Genomic DNA, 23,032 nt, shown 5'->3' on the forward strand with positions numbered 1-23,032 from the left:
CTGAACATGATTTATTACAGCAAAGAACAAGGTAACAGCTGAATTCATGCCCTTGGAAACACTCCCTTTTTGGAGTCCATTTCCAAACTGTGGGACACACAGGGAGAGGGCCAGGGGGACTGTTGTCGAAATGGGACAAAGATACAGCTGGTGACAGGGGCACTACCACTTGAGTGCCTGGGCTAAGACACTTCCAGGATCACTCTCTTGAGTCCATTCTTCCAGCAAGGAAAAAGTGACTTTCCTGGGATTTGGAGAGCACTGAGCACTGGCTGGCACATTGTTTGATTCCTGGCACATTTTGAGTTTGTCAAGAGTCTGTGGCTGAATGACACTCCAAGTGTTGGACACCCCAGCATGTTGTGAGAGGCCCATGCCCGGGCCAATAGTTGCCAGCTTTCATACCAGCAAATGTAAGGAGTGTGCTTGGATTCCTTTGTATCTAAGTTCAAACCCACATAATTTCCTGGGTTCAAAAGATCAACTTGGTTTTGTATATCTTCAGGCTGAGGTTCCACTTCAAAGAAACTGAGCTGCAAGGAGCTCAGTTGAATCAGAAAATGACTTAGGGAAGGGATTAGGGTGGTACAAGAAAAATCACTGAAAACTAAACACTGAACATTAAAAAAATCCACAAGAGATATACTGCATATGTATCATCCATTCTGCTCCTACTACCTACTACAATTCTCTATTAAATATAATACTGACTCTTCTGTCACTTTAAATTGGAGCATCTTTCTGAAAAGCAATGCAAAGCAAGAATTTAAATGATAGGGAAAGGAACTCAGGTGGGAGGGAGCTTTGGGAAGTTTCACAAAAGTCATAGAGGTGGCTTCCACTAAGATTTCTCTGCTTTAAAGAAACTGGGAAGGTCTCCAGTGGCACACTTGTGGCACATACAACCCTTCGGAAGGAGCTGTAGAATTTCAAACATCCATTTTCATCCTATGTTGATTAGTGAGGGGTAAATCCTCAACCTGGACTTCCTGAGCAGATGGTGAGGAGATGCAGATAGCTGTGAGAAGGAGGTGGTGATGGTCTGGCAGTTTGTGTTACTTTCTTCTTTTTGATAGACAAAAGAGGAACTCAAAGCCCCAAAGGAAAAATAATTAGTGAGCAAGGGAGGCTATAATCTAAAGTATTTAAAGAAAAATTCCCTTATCAATTGCTCTTCCTTAGGCAGCACAAAAATAACCTGCTTGTGTTTTTCTGTTGAGGAGAGACCTGGCTCATCATTCACAGGGGCACAGCATGAGTTTGGCTGTAATCTAGAGGGAGGGAGTGAGCGAGCCCTAAATGAATGTACAGTGGTATTTCACTTTGAAAAAAAGCATGTCAGCCCTACTAGATGTGCAGAAGAATGATCTAAAAGGAAACAGGTCTTTGGAAGCAAGAATTTCGGTGGAGGGTGAGAATGGGGGATAGCAAGTACATCCAGTCAGAATTTCTCCTGCTATCAATGATCAGTCTAGCATGTACATAAACTGGTGAATACCTCCTAAAAGTTTTAAAAAACATGTAACACCTTCATTAGCTGTAACACCAAATGCAACCAAACATCAGCACAGCACTAGATGAACTACTCAGAGGTTTCAGCTCCAGCTCTTGGATCAGGAGGCCCCACAAAGCACTACACAGGTAAGGTGTCCTGGGCAGAGGGTTTGGTGCAAGATCTTGCAGGGAGAATTCATCCTTCTGCAGTCCGGTGACAATTGGGACATTTGTGTTACAGTCCTCCTTGCCAGGTACCTTTATAAATGAGAGGGAATGAGAGTGTGGAGAGCACTTGACAAGCTCAAAGTAACCTGTCTCTCCTGGAATGTCAGTGTCTCTTGGCCTAAGACAGCTAAACATGTGTTTTCTGTACCATGGAATAGAGTGGAAGGAGCAGCATAATCAGGCTTCTCCTCCTCACTGATGCTTGATTCTCCCAGGCATGGGGTCAGGTGGAACAAGAAGGTTGTGGCAGAACTCCTCAGGGCTCATCACCTTGCACTGCACCCCATGCAGGAGCTGGCTGCATGGAAACCTGCCAGGGAAGGGGTGGAATGTAGAGGCACAGGTGCTGCCCAAACATCAGGCTGTGGCTGGGACCAATGGCTGCACTGCTTCTCTGCTGGCTGCCTGGTGTGCTTCTCCCCCATGGCTGGTAAAGGGAGGCTCAGGAATGCTTCTCCTTCCTTGGAGAGCCCATCAGCACAGTGCTCATAGAACCTTATTTCCAAAGTTGCTGAGAGCATACCAAAGTCTGCAAAGAGCAAGTAAACACTGGGTGATGGAGGATAAAACTATGGAATGTGAGGGATAATACACAAGAGCTGAAACACTGCCAGAAGACTGGAGGAAACTTCACAACATCGTAACGTTGTGGCCACTTCAGAAGAAGAGACTTGGCTGCTTTTGGAAATCTCTCCCTGAACAATGAATATGTGAAATTATAGTAACAATACATTATTACATCTCCTCTCACTTTTCTCCACTTCAGATCACAGCAAGTGTAGAGCTGTCTCATCAGGAGAGTAGCATTTGGGACCACCAAAGGCAGATTTCAAAGGGTAGAGGGGGAAATTTTCCATGGCAGTGAAGTGCTGCTTTCCTTCTAGTGAAAATACTCCCCTTTTTAGACATGTTGCCCACATGGCCTTATTTCACTTTATCTCAGGAAAATCCTGAATATTCTCTTGATTTCACCTGACAGTTGATGCTGGCCCACTGGGCCTTCTGAGGAGTAAACAGTTGCAGCAACTGTTGGCAGCTGATGCAGCCTGGATGGCCTCTTCCAATAACTTTTATACCAGGTTGCTCTTTTCTAATGGTGAAAAAAAGAAGAGATCTCTGCATGCATGGCTACCCCTGGTTAGCATGAACAGGAAGGATGCTCTGAAGGGTGACTAGCATGGGAGAATGCTTCCCTTTTGAAGCAAAATAAATTTTTTCACATTGTCAGTGATGCAAGCTTAGCCACATACTCTTCTGCTGAAGGTGCTGCATGCTAGAAAACACCAAGAAATTCCCTCACCCACTTAGCATTACTCATTTTGTTACATATTTTTTTTCCTTTTGCTGCAGATTGGGTCAATAAATACATGACCCTTAAAAATAACCAAACAACAACTGTCTGTTGTGTTTCTTCATAGCAAATGTAATTCTGGCTGTGACTGAGCGGGAAGGCACCACGGGCTACTGGTCCGAGCAAGATGGCATGGATAACTTGCCATTGGTTTTACTGCAGCACCTCAGGCCCATCGTGGGACAGTTTATCCTTCATTATCACCTCTGGATATTCAGACCTACCGGACTTACAGAGGCCTTTGAAATCCCCTTGCAGTGCTCCCCAGCTCTTATTGCCAAGAAAGGACACAAGTCACTGCCGCTGGTTGCTGTAAGGAGCATATTGTCAAATGTGCTAGGTTGCTTTAAAGTTTTCTTTCACAGACATACGGTCCTTGCAGATGGGAGAACTTATGTGTGATATGAGAAGTAAGATGAAATCCCATTGCATCTCTATGTAAGGCAAAATCCTGTTACATCTCTGTTGCTGCATTAGCCTTTCCCCCATGCTGGAGCTGCAACTGGACTGGGGGGGTGGGGGGTGGAAAGAAAGAAAGAAATGACCATTTGGTGGCCTTAAATTGCTACTCAAAGTATCGAATGCCAGATCCTGCTGTCAATGAATTGGAGAGGAGTTTCCCCACTGGCTTCACTGGGAACAAAGTGTCCAGGCCAGGAGCTGCCTGTTGCACAGGGACAGACAGTTCCAGTCCTGCCAGTGCAAGGGGCTGCCTGCTGCTACACTGCCCTAGCAGCTGTGAATTATGAGGTTTCCCTCCCCAGCTGCAAGGCAATGACTTTTTGAAAGACTTTCTGAAAAGGACAGACAGCAGCATTTAAGGGGATGCAAACAAAATTCCCTGCTGTCACAGTGCTTCTTGAGTAATAGTAAATGTTCCACATAAAATGGCATATGTATTGGGCTTCTGAGGCATCTCTGGGGTGAGGACTTTACTGGCACAGTTACTTCCAAGTCTCCACAGCACTGGTAGCATCATATTACTAACAGCAGTCCCAGGACACAGCTTCAGTGATGTTCCCTATCCATCTAAACTCCAGCCTGAAACCTAGACCAATAACCATTTAATGTGTGATATATCTCAGTATGATAGAGAGCAGTGCCTAGGTAGCCCAGTTGTCCTATGTCTGGGATAGGTGTGCGCTTCCACATCAGGCAGTCCTCTTAAATAGAGCCTGGGGGACCTCCAAGGACTGATGCTTATTTTTTATAAGGCAAATGAGGAACACATCATATACTGTTGGAGAAGCAGGCTGTCCTCATTAGGAAAAAAAAAAGTATCTGACAGAGTACTCAAAAACATCATTATTGCTGCCCAAGGCTCATTTGGAATCCATACTACAAGGGCTCTGCTTGGGACCAATTCTTTCCTCTTGCCTCAAAGGTCCCCTTGATTTTGATGCTTGTCAGAGATCAAAATGGATCCTTTTTGCAACTCTCAATCTATAAATTTACACTTTAAAATATTAACTCACGTTTCCAGAGCACAGAGGCCATCCAATGAAGGTTCATAAGGCATAGCAAGATGTTACAACATGGAAAAATGATCCAGAGTGGCACAGAAGAAGCAGAGAGTCACCTCCGTCTTCAATTCATGTATACACAAAGCAGCTACAGCACAGAGGATTGATAACTAGTGTAGATGCCTCCCAGTGCCTTGGGATGAGGACAATTGTTGGTGCCCCTAAACCGCACAAAGCAAAGGATCTGATGTTATATCTGCAAAACTGAGAAAAACTGTTCATCTCAGTGGAACTCCTCAGAGCTTAAGGGAGCAGAGGTTGTCCACCTGCAACATCATCTTCCAGCTGCATTTTTTGGTTCCTTTCACTTCTCCACATAGGCAGGAGTTTGAAATAGGAAATGCCAATACCAAGAGTGGAAGCTGGGCCTAGCTTCCCACTGCTCAGCAGAACATCAGAAGTCAGAATGGGCTCATGTAGCCAAGTCTGCAAGTCCAAAATCTTACCATGGAATCACAGAATACCAGGTTGGAAGGGACCTCAAGTCTCATCTGGTCCAACCTTTCTTGGAAAAAACACAGTTTAGACAAGATGGCCCAGCACCCTGTTCAGCTGAATCTTTAAAGTGTCCAACAACTGGGGAATTCACCGCTTCCCTGGGGAGATTATTCCAATGGTTGATTCTTCTCATTGTGAAAAATTTCCCTCTTGTGCCAATTAGAGTTTCCCTAGGAGTAACTTGTACACACTACCCCTTACCTTTGCCATGTGACTCCTTGTTAAAAGGGAGTCTCCATCTTCATTGAAGCCACCCTTTAAATACTGGGGCATGGTTGTTCACAGAATGGCTCACTACGAGAGGCATACTGGTTGTTCACAGAATATATACCTGAGTTGGAAGGGACCCACAAGGATCATCAAGCCTAACTCTTAAATGAATGGCTCATACAGGGATCAAACCCACAACCACGCAACAATGCGCAAATCTCAGTGTTGGTCAATGGTCTCCCCTAATCCTTTTTTCCTCAAGGCTGAACAAACCCAGTTGTCTCAAACTTTCCTTATATGTAAGGCTGCCCAGGCCTTTGATCATCTTTGTGGCCCTTCTCTGGACCCTTTACAGACTGTCCACAGCTGTGGGGACCAAAACTAAGCAGGGTATTCCAGGTGCAGCCTGACAAGCACTGATTACTGTGGGATAATGACTTCTCTATCTTTGATGGTGATGCCCTTGTTGATGCAGCCCAGCATCCCATTGGCTTTCTTTGCCACAGCAGCACACTGCTCACTCATCTTGAGCTTCTTGTCCACCAGACCCCCAGGTCCTTTTCCCAGCCAGGTAGATCCCAGCCCATGACAGATGCTTGGATTATGTTTTCCCAGGTGCAAGACCTTACACTTGTTCCTGTTAAACTTCATAGGTCCTTGTTCACCTGCTCTTCCAGTCTATCCAGCTCTTCCTGCAGGGTGGCTCTCCCTTCCAAGTGTCCACTTCCTCTCTCAATTTAGTATCATCAGCAAATTTCATCAGGGTATCCCTGATCCCATCATCCAGAGCACTTATGAGGGTATTGAACAGTGTTGGGCCCAGTATTCTTCACCAATGCATTCATGCTCTCTCCTCATATTCCTACTCCTCACAAGAAATATTGGAACAGTGCTGTAACTGTTGTATTTTCAAGTGCAGTTTACTGACAGCCAGTTTGTGCATACACTGTAGGCTAAAACCATCAGTTTCATGTTTTCATTATTGGGTTTGGGGATATTTTTGGTGCATGGAGATACAACAGTCAATGAAATTCTCAAAGAAGTGTCCTTTTCCTTTCACCTTTCTGATTGCATATAATAATAGCCATCTTTTCCACTCTTTCAGAAAATCCAGAACAAAAATTTTACCTCGCTGTATCTTTCTCAGGAAAATTACACAGTTCCTGAAAGTTTCTCCAGCTTTTCCTTCCAACTCCCACAAGTGCTGCTATTTGCTTACAGAGCTTTTCCCTTGTGATAAAGCAGCAGTAAACCAACAGAACAAAATCAAAGCCTTTCTTGGCTTTTCTCTAAAAACATCATTATGCTTTTCTCTTCACTGAGCTGTACCACTACAAACCCCATTAAGATCAGCTTATCTGTTATGACTGTTCACCTCCAGGGATTTAACAAGCATTCACCATGGCTGTCCAACACACTAACAGTGTTAGAAACTGGGAGTCACTGATGCAAAGCTCCAGAAGACTGCAGGAAAAACAAATTTCATGACAAGCCAAAATCATACAATAACTACAAGCTTTTCTTTTCTATTAAAGGTTATGTGTTACTTTTAAAGACAATCACAGCACATATCTGCATAAGTCAAACAACTCCCATTTTTCTTGTTCCTGTAATCAGATGCCAGGACTTTAAACACACCACCTTGCTGGAAGATCTTTTGAAACCTTAAGATTGGGATATATTACATCAGTAGCCTTATTTAAATAAAAAAATTACATCTCTATAGAGGGGATCTTAATAAAATCTTCTCACATCTAATTATTTACAGGTGGAAGGGAAGGAATACCCTAACAGGGGTCTTCCTTTTCCTGACTGCTATTACTCTAGGACCAACTTTGCATCTGCAGGGCCTGACAAAAATCATCCCTGAAATGTGAAGCTGCTGTTTAATAAAGCTGCAACAACATTCAACAGACCAAGAATATTGATCACCTTCCTTTGAAGGATGGCCAGAAAACAAAACTGCCAAAAGCATCGTTGACTTCTGAATATGTGCATTAAAGGCTTATCTTAGAATTGCACTCAATGTTTAAAGCTTCCCCTCCAGGTCTTCAGGCTAATCCTCTCCCAAACAGAACCAATTCAATATTACCCATGCACAGTTAGCTCCCAGTTGCCTGGGGTACAGCTCATCCAGTTTGCCAGGAAACCATGGCATGGGTCTGTACTCAGTGCAGCCTGAGCTGGGCAGGGTTGTTACCTTAGGCCTAGCCTGTCTCTGTGCATTCAGACACGGCTGTGTCCAAGCTCATCTCTGGGAAGCCAGGGCATGCCATGTCAAAGCATAGAGCCAGCTGGCATGCAAAGGCAGGCAATCCTCATCACTGTGCAGGTTTTACTCTAGGTGATGGAGACACAACCATATTTATTACCATTTTCCAGGAGAATATGGCCATTTCAAGATTTCCTTCTGGCATCATCTTTGGTGTCTTGTATTGAAATAGCATTTCTAGAGTCTCATTCCATCCCTTCTCAAAAAGAGTGCTCCTTAACTGCAACCTAACACTAATTAGAGAAGGCTCCTGCTTACTTTAATTGCAACCTCCTGTTTAAAATATCCACTGGCCATTTGCCCTCCCTTTCCCCCGACAAGCACACAGGTGGAAATTCTCTTGCTCAGAGGTTCACAGGACTTCATGAAATATATTAGAATATGGCTTGTTTAAAACAGCTACCAATGCCTTTCTTCTGCAGCCCACAAAGCATTCTTGTAACCAAAGCCACAAAAAAGGAGGTATTTTAAAATGAGCCGTGCGGATTGATTCACTGATTACTGTCTCTTCCACCCCTTTATTGCTTCCCATCAGAGCTGGCAAATCACTCTCAGAGCACTCACCAAACCATGCTCTCCCTACTCTTACCTCTACTATTTCCCCAGCCTGGTCCCCACACAAGTTATTTCCAGTAGGTAAATAATCTATTGGTTTCTAACCACCCTAATATACATGCTTCAAATTAAAAATGGATTAAACTGTTCAACTGTGTTGAACAAATGATCAGCACAGAGTCCAGCAACTGTCTCCATTCAGTCTTGAAGGGAGGGAGGAAAGCGTGGAGGGATTAAAGGAACCCTAATCACCCAGCTTAGCACTGGAGGCAACATCAAGGAGACTTTGGCCATCAGTAGAAACACAGAGGCTTCTCCAATACACCATTTGCATCTACTCTGGCTCGAAATTAGAGGTTTTCCTTTTTAATCACGGTGCCCACAGCAGGTGCTGCAAGTTCCCCAACACTGCATGGAGTTCAATGTTGCAAGGCACCGAGACTCCCAGATCACTCAAACTGAGGATTGGAGGGTCAGTCCCCATGCACTGACCTTCCCTCAGAAATGACCTGAGAAGCAGCACTGACTGCATTTCACACAAGTGCAATGCATTCAGAGAAAAACAGCTAAGTCAAGGGAGAGTCCCTTGATCTGCTGCCTGGAGTTTCCAAGCTGTCTTTGGAAATGAATCAAATTCATGTCTTCCATGAAACAAAAGTCCAAAAGTAGCAGCAGCAGCTTGGCGAAGGAGGCACTAATTTTTGTTTGTCCTCCAGTTCTCATCTGCCATAACAGCTTTTATTAGATGTATTCATCACAGTATTCACCATATGCACTTTTTTTCTGGAAAAAGCCTAGAGCAAAATCAGGGAAACACTTTTTTTTCCTATCATCCTAACCATATATCCAAAGTATAGGAAACATTGGAGAATTACCCCCCGCCCCATTTTTTTTTTCCTGCAGACTTTTTCCTGGAGTGCACAGAATGTATCTTAGCACATGCATCAGCAGCTTTAACGACGTTACCCTTAGGTATTCCAATGCTTTAATTTTTTACCATATGCTATTCCTCCTCTGCTTGCCGCCCACCACCTCCCCATCGTTCTTGAAATCACAGGCATACTACATATCCCTACCGTTCTGGGGGAATAAGACCTCAAATTTTCCCTACTCCCATCAACATCCAACTACCATCCTGTGCAGCACAGAACTTCATATGCAGGTGGGATGAAGATATTGACAAAAAGCAAGAAGCCATCACAGCTTCTTGCCCTGCTTCAGAATCTGTTACAAACATATTTTAACATCTCTCAGACAGAGGGCAGATACTTCATTTAACAATACACAACCAACACTGATGCAGTGCTTTTCATCAGGGGCTTCTCAGAGCTGTACCAGGAGAAGTCATAACACTGCTTCCTGATTTTATTAGAAAAACGAAGCAAACCAGACTGAAACAACTTGCTAAGTCATACAGCAAGTTGCAGGAGATTTAGTATCAGAATCCCAAATGCTTCTCAGTCCAGTATTTTATGGATTGGACAAAGGTGACTGACTCAGTATGCCTTCTTGACCAGTCAAAACCACAAGTTCTTTTCTTCAAAAAGGACTATGGAAATTCCTAGCCTGTCTTATTGCATCAGGGGTGTTCTTGTAACCCTTTCTATGCTATTTTTAAAATTTATGTTCATTATCAGGGAGGTATAATTCTAAGGGAGAAAAGGCAACCTAGAAATATGTGAGATCTACCAAGGCAAACACTGATGTAAGGTGACCAACCCAGGGAAATTAAGGTCAAATCTACAAGAAACGAAAATACAGTTAAGGAGGAGAAGGAATATTTAAGCTCCTTTCAGTGACAGCAAAGCCCAGAGTGCACTTGCAATGAATTACTATATTACATAAATATACATAAGTATACTTTTTCCCTTTTCTCCCCTAAAGCCATTATGGATGGTTAACCTGAGAGTAATATGGCCTTACCCAGCTGAGAAACAGCAGAGTTATAATTGCACAGCCTCCAAGATATGCAGAAATGCAAATTTTTGTCTGTTTTTCTCTTTTCTTCTTTTGAGACACTGAGGATTTCATAAGTGTTTTTTTTCTGGGAAAGCTACATGTTGCAGACTTAACTTGCAAAGACTTCCAAAATGGAGCTCTTGGAAAAATATGCAGTGAGCATGCATGCACACAGCCATAATTCTGACACCTTCAACATATTTCCTCTAAGCACAGGGCAGAGTTTTTCCCTATTTAGAAACTTTCCACAAAGTCCCATATTGCCTTAAAATAAAAGGAATTGAGAGAATGAAGAAAAATATTTGAAATCAGCAACCTGCATAGGGTGCTGGTCCACCAATGAAACATGGCTTTTTGGCACACAAATAAAAGTTAAATATCCCTTTCTAATTATTTTACTGTCAGGTTCAACACTGTCATGGATCAGTGTTACTTATCCAAAGCACGCAGTGTTGTACAGGAGCCAGACTGCCATAGAAGATGACAACATCCAAGAGAAGTCATGTCAGGCTTGGCAAACAACCATCACAACCATAACAGAACAGATACACAAACACCAGAAGCATAGTTATTAACACAATTATAAAATCAGCAACATGACCATGTTTGAAATATAAATACACATTTACAGAAAACAAATCATTTGCAAGCCACACTGTGGCACTCACCCTGACTCAAGAGTTCTGGGATAAATACCAGTTATTAAAACAAAACAAAACAAAAAACCTGCATACACACAGGAAAAAAAAAAGTAAAAGGATGGGAGGAAGGGAAGAAATTCAATAAATTGTAACAAAAATCTCATCCCCTGTATCCAAAAAATTAAATAAAAACTCACTTGCTTTCAGAGAAAGAAGGGAAGTAAGGGAAGAGGGAGAATTGGAACTCAGACTTTCAAAGGGCCTATCTGTAAATCCATTGCCCACCCCTAACACTGCTTTGCCAATGCCTGTGTGAATAACAACCCATCAAGCAAACAACCTAAAAACACTGTGCACTTCAAGTAGCTTTGATGTCTTGGTTCTAATCTCTCCATTCATTGTTCAATAAATAATGGGGGCCACAAACCTGCACATTCATAATTGTCTCAACTTAAATGGAAACTGGGTCCAGGCCTGCCTGAAAAATCCCATTTTTTGAGACGGTTTGAAAATGAGTTTTACTCCCAGTTTACTGCAGATGTGTTTGGCTCACACAAGCAGAACTGAGTTTCCTACAAGGACTGAGCTATGCAGCTGCTCAGTGGCAAAAAGGCACCTTCTGCTCACACTTCATTAGCTGCCTACTCCTAATATTTACACTAGAAACTACACAGAGACTACAGGAAGTCACCTTGCCACTCACAAGCTACTCACTTTTGTTAAACTGCACTTGGCGTAACTCACTAGAGCAAAGCACACATTCAAACATGTATAATGAAAAATTTGTGCCCTGGCTGAGGGCAGAATAATAATACTGGACAGCAGCAATGAACTAGTTAAGCACAGGAGTTGGGGCCCATGGAAAACAAGACCCACGTTTAAAAGCTCTGCTGAGAACAAAGTGTGAAAATAGCCATTCCTGTGGCATGCTTTGTGTCCCCAGGGGGATCTACAGAAACAGTGCACAGTGCAACATCATCTTCCTCATGCTGTCTAATATTTTCTAAAGATCATCACCATTTTCCCTCTGCCAATAAAATCTTCGAGGAGATGGAAGGACTCTCATAATGTGCTGGCAAAGCCATAACTCTTCATCAGGTTATGAGCACATGTAAGGACATGCAGGTTTGCCCTCTAGTTCCCTCAGTTGACTGCAAGGTGGGACAGGACTACAGGAATCAGATCAGAACTGCCACTTTCCGGAACTCACAACAGTGACGTGTAACATTGGAGGGAACTAGACACAGAGTTGGGAACAGTAATATGGCACCATGGCTGCAGGACAATTTTTGCATGTGATTTGGGTAAAAATTACCCTTGAAAAGTACTAAGTGGTTAAAACAAAGACAAAGCAGCAGTGCATTTTTCATTTGGAAACTGCTATTTTCCTTTAGGGGTAAGGGAAAGCCTCCTCTAAAACTTACAAGGTTTTCCTAGATCACAAGGGATTATACTTTAGGCATGTTTTCTGTCTCATCATTGCTATAGCATATGTATCTAAAACATTGCTATGGAAAACAGGTGGGAGAAAGGAGGTAATTGCACTACTAATTCAAGTGTCACATAGCAGGTTGCATTGAATTTTAAAGCCTTTTCACAGAAAGACAGGAAGAGGACTGAAACATTAATAAAATCCCATTTACACTCAAGATGAACTGAAATGTATTATGAACAAGGCGCATCCATCACTTTCAAAGCTATCCACAGACACATTTACTTTATTCTAGTGGAGGTTACAACTAATTAGTTCAGTTCCCAAGATCCCTTAGGAAACACCAGCCACACATTCCCAGTATATAAACTAACAAGTGCTGGGAGAGGAAGGAAAGGGCAAAAAGAAAAGACTCAAAACTCACTGTGCCCGAGCATCTAACTTTGCCTTCATGATGAGGGAGTCCCACTGCAAGAACAATTCAGCCTTCACCAACGACTAAAGTGGACATGAGATTTGGCCATGAGATACTTAGGCATGACTGATCATACTTTCAGATTGGTGGGCATTTTGGTTTGTTTGGCGTTTTTTTTTGATTGCCCAAATGTCAGAATTATCCTCTTAGCAGAGGTAGTGTCAAACCAGAAATTCAGTGTGTTATCTGTGGGAATTTCTGTGGGAATTTCAATGGGGCATTTCCCCCCTTGAACTGTTTTTAAATATTTTTCCCCTGAGAATCATCACCTGCTGCTTACATCAGCTTCCTCTGACAGAGCACTCCTGAGAGTCTTGAGCACCGGCAGTCTGAAAACCAGGTAAGTTTTACAGTTGATCAAGCCCTAAATCAGTGTGCTATACAAAAGAAGGTATTTCAAAATAATAATAAAACTGGATTCACCACATACCCTGTTGCAAAGATGAGCTGGCAACAATAAGTAAGACAGCAACATCCAACATCCTCTTGAGAGACTATCAAGAGATTCTTGTGAAGATTCTTGAACTCACCTGGAAAAACTTGGTGAAGAGAGGGGAAGTTTCAAGAAGTCCGTGTGGAGAAGAAAAAAGTAATCTAAATACCAAAATGAGTTAGTCTTGTACTCTTATTGTACCTGCAGGGATACAAACAGTGAGAAGAAGCCTTCTGGACATTATTATTGATTTCAAGAAATACAAACGCAGATCAGGTGTTAACATTTAATTTTATTTATAAAAAAATTGTAGAACGTATTAAATACAAACATTTGGAAAAAGCAATCAAGGCTTCGCTAAGATGCCCATGAAGAGGAAGACAGAATCAAGAAGTTTATCAGATTTAGAGTTTTTAAATTAGTGGAAGTAATTGCTATAATTTTTCACTGACATCTCTACAAGTGGTGGCCAGTAGTAGCAAACAATGTTATTATTGTCCTTTTTAAAAAACAGAGATATGATTTGCCATATCTTCCCACTCAACCACAAAATGTAAGGAAGCAACTTTTTCCAGGTTAAAAAACCAGAGTAATAAATACTAATAATGCATTTACCCATTACCTACATTCTATAACACTAGACATTTGCTTATAATCACACATGGATATTAAGTTTAACCCCCCGCAAAAAAAAAAAAAATAAAATCGATTATACATTTCAAATCTGGATATCCAGTAAGGTGTTATAAACTTTACACATTTTCCAGTGAACATCAAAATGAGGACAGTGTTTTGAAGTACAGAAACAAAATAACTGAATGCATCGTCTACACTACAAAGGCCAGCTGCTGAGAGGTGGATTGGGTCTAGTCATGTTCCAGATAGCTGAAAAGTCCTACAAATTGCCACTGAAAGGCTTGTTGGAAGACAAATCATGTCATGTTCTCAGTCTGTGTTAGCTCCTCTCCCTCTCTAAAAGGTGAGAACTGTAGTTACTCTCTCTTCCTGTACCTGTGGTAATTAGGGAGTAAACTGTCATTCTGCTCTCTACATGGACAAACCACATTCAAGTTTTCTTGGACTGCTGTTGCTCTTATACTGCTCCTACATGCAGTATACAGTTCATACAGACCACTTAACAAGATGTTGAAGCAAGAGACTACAGAAAACACCTCTTCCGTCTTTTAAAAAGAGAGAAGCATTTTCACTTGCTGACAATATGGCATTCCCTCTGTCTTCAACTTTACCCTGTATCTGCTTTCGAGCTGCAGCATAATGCACGTTGATGTGGCTATGTGGCCCTAAAGCCAAATTAAGTTCTAAAAAAAATCCTGTTTGTGAGACTGACTCTTTGGGGATAACCAAACTATTTTAAAAAACCCAGTACAGATTAAATCTTGGACACAAGAATATTAATAGATCTCTCCCATTCTGCCTTATATTTGCCAGAACAGCAAAAACAACTGCCAACTTACCAGCACTCACAGGATTACTACTGCAAAGACTAGAGTGCCAGGAGCATTATGGGATACAGTGTCGTCAGCCAGCTAAAGGATAGACTGGCTGCAAGACCACAGGCAGAATGCTTCTGACAAAGCTGCCCTTTGGGGATGGGCAGAAGTTGCCCTACATATCCTATTGTGAGTAGAGGGTTGAACAAATGGACCCACATCCTGATCATGTGTCAGACCCTGTTACCGAGGAAAACATTTTCCAATTACCACATCTGCTCTCAGAGCATGGAAGGGACTGCCAATGTGGACACTGCTGGGCTGGAATTCTTAGCCAATTATTTGCAGATCAACGTATTCAAGGGCAGCTAAATACCTCTCTTACCAGACAAACATAGAGCGGCAATTGCTGGATATACCAAATATACAGTATATCCATATTTTGGCAGTGGTTCGTTTAGCTGCAAGCTTGAAAACAAGGTCAATTCCAGCACTTTTCCTAACTCCAACTTCCCTTACTGCAACACAGATATGATTATCCTGCTCTCATCATGCTGAGTACACTTAAAGCAGTTAGTGCAACGAGAACCCTGATGCAGGCTTGAACTCAGATGAAATGGTCAGGCCAGTTTCACCCCATTCCCTTTTTTCCTTTTAAGCAATTATTGATATGCACGACCCGTATTTCACAAGCCATAACATATTTTTTTAAGATACTTAACAACAGATATTTAACAGCCAGAGCTTACTTGACCCAAAAGACTTGCTCTCCTCCAAAGAATTCACTGCCACCCAAAGCAAGCAGAAAATCACATGTAGAGGAATCTTGTGAAGAATGGGAGGTCAGAGTATTGGAGAAACTGAAAGAGACAACAGTCTATCTAGTATGCTTAATGCTTCTCACCCAGTGCTCAGCTTTTTGCATGATATACACACCACATTTGAACAAATGAGGGGGTTGTTTTTGGTTTTCTATCTTGGCTGTTTGGGAGGTATTTTTTATTTTCTGGAATCTTCAAGAAGAGCAGGTCTTCCATCCTCCAAGTCAAAGACAAGAAATCATTATCTTGGCATCAGTGTCACCCCCCATTACGCCATCAGAAATCAATATGCTGCACAGCATTCCTACTGACATGTTTGAAGTCACACTCTAACAATCCACTTGAGTCAGGTAATGGCTCCATTCCAGAAACACACAACATTACCAAGAGCAGAGTATGGCCCCTAGTTTTAACCTAGTTTAAAATATTTTACAAATGCGTTCCTACCAATTTGATCACAGCAAAATACACAATGGTGTTTAAATGGCAAGAAAGTTGAATTCCAACAACTTAATCTTTAAACCAGTGAGAAATATGGGCAATTTTAAAAGAAAACAATAAACTTCTCAAATACAGACATTTGTGAAATATACATGCGCACGCACACTAACACTCACGCACCCACTTACTTCACTCAGTGTCAGATTAAGATTACACAAGGCAATTATCAAGGTTGCATTTACAACCACAATGACAAGAACAGCGTTTTTGAGGTAGCTGAAGTCAAAGAGCAAACCACAGCACAAGCAAAGAAACAGGTGCTCGCACTCACACTGAGCCCATTCTGGAGACATGTGCGCAGGGGTGTGTGTTGAAGAGGCACGTGCTCCATGGGGAATGAAGTTCAGTGGCACTGGAGACCTGATAAGCTGTTCTCCAGAGAAGCTTATGTTGGGAGACCAGATGCACAGTCAAGGGACCATGGCTTAAATCACTGCACATCAGCTGAGCTGTGGTAACAGGCTCGGTGCTCTTGCTCTGTGGCAGTTCTACCGACAGCCCCGTCTCACGTGCACTGAAGCAAGTACGACTGTGGCAGTTGAAGGTGTTATTACTCAGAGCTGTCTGTCCCACTTCTCTCCTACATGCTAGTGCTTGTAGAAAGGTACGTACACTCACATCTCACCCGCTCCAGCTTGCAGCCTAGCATTCAAGTTCAAACCCACCTCCACAGAATTACTTGCCAATGGACTGTGAACAAGAGCAGCAGAGACACAGACTTAAGTTCCCTTTTTCAGGTGCAATAACATCTTTCCCACACTAATAGTGCAGAGATAACAAACTGCCACAGCTTGAATCACCAGACTTCATTTCTTCAAGCCCTTTGCTAGCCTACAACAAGAGGAGTTGAGCTAACCTCACAGCAAATGCCAGGCAACGTGGCCATAAGGGGATAACAGCTGTAGCTGGCGGACAAGCTGCCTCAGCCACAGTAACTGGATCCTGTCTCTGGGCATAAACAGAGCTTGATCCTGCCAGAATTATAAAACTGTGTGAAACACACAATACACTCATACACACACACACACATAATGTCATCAAGAAGCTTTCTATAAATCAACTCTTTGCATGGTTTACTGCTGAAAGTCTTGAAGATGGGATGGAAAACATGGCAAGATGTTTTGCAAAGGTAGCAAGAAGAAAATCGACCTCCTACGATTAGGTCTCTGTTGTGTAGTTGCTGTATGAGAGAGATGGCACAGTTGAGAAGTTGTTATTCCACTGTCTTCCTCCGGTAGTCTGATGCAACTCTGCCTGCTCTTTATATTTGCTCAGAAGATTTTTGGCTTCTTGCAGATCCTGAGAAGAGTTTTCCCCGTATTCTTCTTTCAGCCACTGCCTGAACTGCAGAAATTGAACATAGATACGCAGTTATGATGAAACAATAACACAAGACTGATGGAGAAGTAATACTTCTTCCTGTCCTAGAGAATTTCCAGAGTCTTTAAGATTGTAAGCAAAAAACCACTCCAAATATTGCATGCCCTTCAATAGCAACACAGAATACATAGGCACAGGGAAACATATTTGAAATCACTGAGATCCCTTACATCTCCTAAAATGACACATTTGTGGAACAGCATGGCTGACTGGAGTAATATGGAATAAGGAACACCTGCTGGGCAAGGAAATCCTGGACTTAAAATCTCCCCGTTCCTGCTGCATACATAAACAATAAGATGAACTAGTGTGGAAGCTAATATGATCAGCCAACTTGCCCAAGTCACAACAGGCTGCAAGAAGCTTGCAGATCAGAAATTAGCTACTCATACAGATGCCAAGCTCACAAACACCAGTAGTAAAAAATGTACTGCAGATATCCCAGAAGATATCTTCTAGGAAGAAAAAGTTCAAGAGCTTTACAAGCTATAGCATAGGACCGTATATGTTACTGACATGAATGACTGAATATGGTACACGGTAACAGAAGTACCAGGTCCAGCTGAAGGACAATCCAGCCCTGTATCCTGGTATGAGAGCAGCCAGATGTAAATGCCAAGGCAAGAATCAAGCAAAGGTCCTAGTAATGCTGGGACCTTTTCCCTAGCTATTTCCTCAGCCCGCAGCAATTTTCAGTTCAGGTGCTTTCAGAGTCTGAGGCAGTATCTTTGTGTTTGATAACAACAAATTAATTTTTCTGTCATGAGATCACATTCTTAAACCCACAATTTTTTCTCACAAGATATCTGTATGTCAACAAGCTCCATAAGTGCATATTGTATAACACTCCCCCCCTCCTTTTCCTTGATTTGGACCTGCCAACTGATAATCCCATCTCAAAGGAAGGAGCGGAAGTTTCACATGTTCACTTTCTCTGTCCACTCAGTTTTATAGACCTTAATCACATTTACATCCTTCTCTGTCACATCTTTGCCAGTTGGAGAATTTGAGTCCAACTGAGGACAATTCCAATTGAGGAACTGTCCAACCCCTGACAATTTTGTTGCACTTCTCTGCAGAAGCAGTTAGTAAACACAGCCCCCAACTGTTGTGTCCCAAAGGGGAAAATATTAATTTTTCAAACCTTAGCCTTCATAGCTTTGTTCTGTTTGGGGCTCATGAACAGCTTGATCCATAAAGACCATTTGCTAGGACATTGGGAGACAAGACCTCAGCATAGTTCCTCCCTCTCATTCGTAAAAGATCGTAAGGTCCTGAGTCAAATCTGAAGGCTCAGGCTACCAAGCGGAGGTTTGGAACAGGTACAAACCACATTGTGACCCTAGTGACTAAACCCCACCCTGTAAGACCAAGATCTGAAGGACACCGTTCCAGAGAGCCTAGAGGATACCATCACCCTGTAGTGCCACAGCAAAACACCCATGCTGCTGAAATATGAAAAAAGTTCACACCCTTGGCAGATGGCATTATTCCACTGAAATCAGGTGTGTAAACAGACACCTGCTAAGGATGTGGTTGCTGTTAAGAGACAGTAAGAAACTCCAGCCTAGCCAGTGAATACAGGTGGATACTTCTTTTTGCAACCTACTGCCTCCCCCTCAGTGAAAAAAGACAGAATGCAACGTCCATGGTGGATGAAAAAAGAGAGACGTTACTGTCTTTATCAGGCTATTTGCATACAGCCCTAATTGTCATTGCTGTTAGACCAAACCAATTAGAGTAGAAATGACTGTAAGGGAGGAAGGAGACAAGTCTGGAAAGTCCCTCTCTGACTTTTGTCTCTTAAAAATCAGTTCTTCTACCATTTACACCAGTTCCAAACGATCCAGGAAACATTCAGTTAAATATTAAAAAAACACAAATATTTACAGTTGCAAACTGCATCATACAAAACAAATGGTAATTTCTAAAGTCTGAGCTTTCTGCAGTAGAATGACAGGGATGGAATAAAAAAAACTACATCCTTTGCCTTATGTATTTTGCTTTCCAATTTTGGTTTGCCTCTGTTGTTGTTGTTGATTTTTAATAAGCACCATAAGCACAAAAGCCCAGAGAACAGCAACATGCTGAGCAATGGAAAATGAAGGGGGCAGCCAGACTAGGTTGTTAACATAAGTGGAAGTCACCAATTACCCACAGGGAGCAGGTCTTCTGCGTGGGACGGTTCTTTTTCGGAGTAAGAAACTAATTTTTGTCTTATGAAAACCACTTGGCAGTCCTACTCTTCCCTTAATTCTCCTAGTCATACAAAGCCTTCAAAGGCTAATAAGAAAAAAAAGGGTCAGATTTAAGACTGCCCTATACACCAGAAAATTTATTGTCTTAGCAACAGAACATGAGTGGGACACAACATGTAAGTCATAATGAGAACCTAGTTTAACTCCTGGATAGCAGAGACTTCTGATTATGATTTCTTTCCTGCTTACTATTCCAAATTAATGTGTTGTGGGGAAAACAGCTATTTTATGCAACTGGTACTTATAGGTTGGTCTTCCTGCTGTGTTCTGAGCAACTCACTCTTTAGTTTTTACCCCTCTAAAGGCATCAGTTTTGTACTGTGTCTTAGCACATATGAAGCAATCACTAGATTGAGAGCACAGTCAGGCAGGAGGTGTTTAGGTGCTGTGCTTCATCCCTTCTCCCATCTAGCATTCCTTGATACCCTCAGTTCTATCTGTACCTCCTCAGTGGAGCAGGCTGGGCTAAGAAGCCACTCCCTCAGAGCAAAAACAGGGTCAGATAAACCACAGAGACCACAAACTAATGAAAAGTAGCCCATGATCTGACTTGGAGCTGTGTTTCACAACTCTTGTTTGTAGTTCATTTACCTGATCAACATCATGTTTTTCAAACTCCTGTAGCTGTCTCTGGAAGCCCATGTTTGGATTGGCACAGGATCTCGCTGCACGGACAACAGACAGTGCATCTTCCCAACCAAAGTCTGTGATGGTCATGATGTAGGCAACCACCAGTGTTACACTCCTGGAGACACCTGCAAGGCTGCATGAAAAATGAGGTGCAATACACTGAAGCAGTACTATACTTCATCTGTCACAGTTAAAAGCATCATTTCTAAACATCACAGCAGAGTGCTGTGTTGCTTGCCACAAGGAAGAAATATTTAAATGTTTGAGTTATATAGTTTTGGCACTGCTTTTTCAAATGTAGCAGAACGAATCTACAACATGATTGAGAAAGTGGATTCTGAGTGGTAATTCATGAGAGACTGAAAAGGAAGAAATAAACACAAAGTCTTCACAAAAGCAGGGGACAGTGCACACATTTTAAGTTAGATTTGGTTTCTAATAAGGCAGAAATAAGTCACCCACTTTCTTTCTTCTGCTTATACAGATCAGAGCAGTGAAATAATACTGTTCCTTCTCCATCATGAATAAAGGCTTGAATTTCATGGGGCCAAAATGAACTTTAACTGAACCGTTAAAAAGTACATGTGTCTGGTTGCTTGAGTTCCTCTTTCTGCTATCCATTGCAACTGTGCACCTTCAACTCTCAGGACTCCAGTTTCTCCATATGAAATGCTGGGATAGAGTAAGAATCGTTCATTATGCTTGGTTGGACAGCACTGGACAAACTCAGAACTTTTACTACTGTGAGTATAAAAAATGTTACATTTACCAGAGTAAAAAGAGTTACCAGACTCTTTCACTTGGCATTTCAAAAACATTTTATGTTTCTGAAATCTTCACAATTTTAAATATATGTTTTTCAAAACTCCATCAGAATTCAGACTACTTATTCCTACTTCCCATACACCAAGACTGACCAAATGGCTCATGCCCTATCATAAGCTAATAGTAAAGTGAGGATTTATGCTCAAGGCCTGTGTATAAGTCCAGTGTTCAAATCACAAGATGTCTCTGATTCCAGATATAGACTCAGATATGTCACTTGGACATACAGCACAAAGACTACAACCAATAGCAGAGAGTAAAAAAAAAAAACCAGGGTGGGATTTCCTTTTCTATTCTCTACAGTCCTGGGAGCATATCTCCAATCAGATACTTGCTATTAACAAATGCAACATTTGAATGCTTCAGCAGTTTAAAGACAAAAAAAAAAAAAAAGAGGAAAAAAATTCAATTTCTCTTCAGACGAAATTTTTTTAACAATTCTGAAGTTTCCAAAATAGCTGTTAGAGAAACTAATCAAATGATTAGGATTATGGAAATAACATTTAGAAATACAGCAATTAAAATGATGGAAAATAAATAATATGCCTCTAGTCAACACACTCCTAGTCAAATTAATCCTACAAAAATGTTTGATAAGAGAAGGTCAAAAAAAATTTCTTGGGTTCCTTTTCTTTCTAGGCAGGTGCCCACTCCAGAGACTCAAAAGTCCTAGCATGAGGTTTTAATAGCATTTGCAAATCTTCTGAGGCTCTTTGAATAAAGGGAGCATTTCACTAACTTATTAAAATTATGAGCATCCAAATCAAGGTAGAGAAACCCTTAAAATTTTTTGTAGGAAGCTTGTACATACCAATGAACTAAGCAGCCTTCACCTGTGAGCCGGCACTCATGGATAAATTTGATGCTCTCTCTGAAATGCCTTGCTCTGAAAACAAAAGCAGAAGGGGAATAAAGAAAGTGATCTATTTAGTAAAATCACTACTTAGAAAGAGAGAAATATATCTGAAAGCTCTACAATGTTTCTAGAATTCAGAACTGAATACAGGTCATACAAAGTAAAAGTTAGTGTCTGCCAATGAAACACAAAACTCACTGGCATAGCTATTCTCCACTCTATCTGATTAAGAAACCGGTATTTTAGGCACTACAGTGTGATAACATTAACAAACACTTTATTCTGATGACTGTCAAATCTGTATTTCGGTTTGTGTTTTATTCCTCTTTAAGCTAGCGACTTGACCTCACATGTCCGCACATATGCTCAGGTGTCAGATGGATCTCAGCACAACTACACAAATAGCTCTCATATTGTCTCTCATAAAGAGAGATTACTCACTGCCCAAACTCACTCTTAACTTTGACTTTACCTCCTCCTTCAAACCATGTGCTAGAACACATCCAGATGTTAGGCCTTTCTTCTTTGCAACAGAAAATCTCTCCCTGTTGTCCCTGCCATGAAAAAGTGCTCGATTCAAGCCCTGGCTTCTTCAGGTCCTTCTAATTTTCTCCTCTCAGACAGCAGTACCTCTTCTGCCTGCCCTTATTCAGGGTGTCAGCCAACCCATGCCTACAGCCTACCTTTTTTTAAGCAACAGAGGAGAAAATGTAGAGAAGACTCAGTTTACAAACCTTAAGGTGTGTAATCTCATTATCCTTTACATGTGCTCCTTCATTTTAAGTGGGACAAGCCTGAAGGATAATAACTGGGCAGCTGTCATCACCTCAGTAAGCATGCAGCACTACTACTTTGCATCCCAGTCACAAGTTGCTCACCCTGCCATTCCGACTGCAAAGCCTTTGCAGTTTTATCACAGGTGCAAGCAGCACATTAGTTCAACAGAATTGGAAGTCACTGTGGCCTTTGAGTGCTCTTGCAATTCAAGCTCACAAGCAGTAGCAATGTGAGCAATGTGGACAGAGGAAAGAGGTTCTTAAGGGGCAGTCATTACCAGGCTTATTAGCAAAGGTAAACGTGAAAGCACATTGCGCTCAACACCCATGAAACACAACGTCCTGCATGCAAGATGTTTCCCCTCTCTGGGTGAATATTATACCACAAGGGTAAAACAAAAAAACCTCAGCCCAGCACCAGCAGCCACACAAAAATCAGGAATACCCACATAAAAGGAAGCTC

At 41.9% G+C, this 23,032-nt stretch overlaps 1 protein-coding gene across 3 annotated transcripts in view; it reads right to left on the minus strand.

Annotated features, from left to right (window-relative positions):
- Nucleotides 1–13,343: 13,343 nt before the first annotated feature.
- Nucleotides 13,344–23,032, minus strand: part of DUSP22 (dual specificity phosphatase 22) — a 54,309-nt gene continuing 44,620 nt past the window's right edge. For all 3 annotated transcript variants that reach the window (XM_027682761.1, XM_027682781.1, XM_027682770.1), the window contains 3 exons: nt 21,749–21,823; nt 20,074–20,245; nt 13,344–17,188 (listed from right to left, as the gene is read on the minus strand). In XM_027682761.1, coding sequence (XP_027538562.1) covers nt 17,003–17,188; nt 20,074–20,245; nt 21,749–21,823 — 433 coding nt within the window. In that variant the 3' untranslated portion in view covers nt 13,344–17,002. The remainder of the gene's footprint in view (nt 17,189–20,073; nt 20,246–21,748; nt 21,824–23,032) is intronic.

The sequence above is a fragment of the Neopelma chrysocephalum genome, unplaced genomic scaffold (assembly GCF_003984885.1).
Source record: "Neopelma chrysocephalum unplaced genomic scaffold, ASM398488v2 Primary Assembly neopelma1_22b, whole genome shotgun sequence".
NCBI lineage: Eukaryota > Metazoa > Chordata > Aves > Passeriformes > Pipridae > Neopelma > Neopelma chrysocephalum.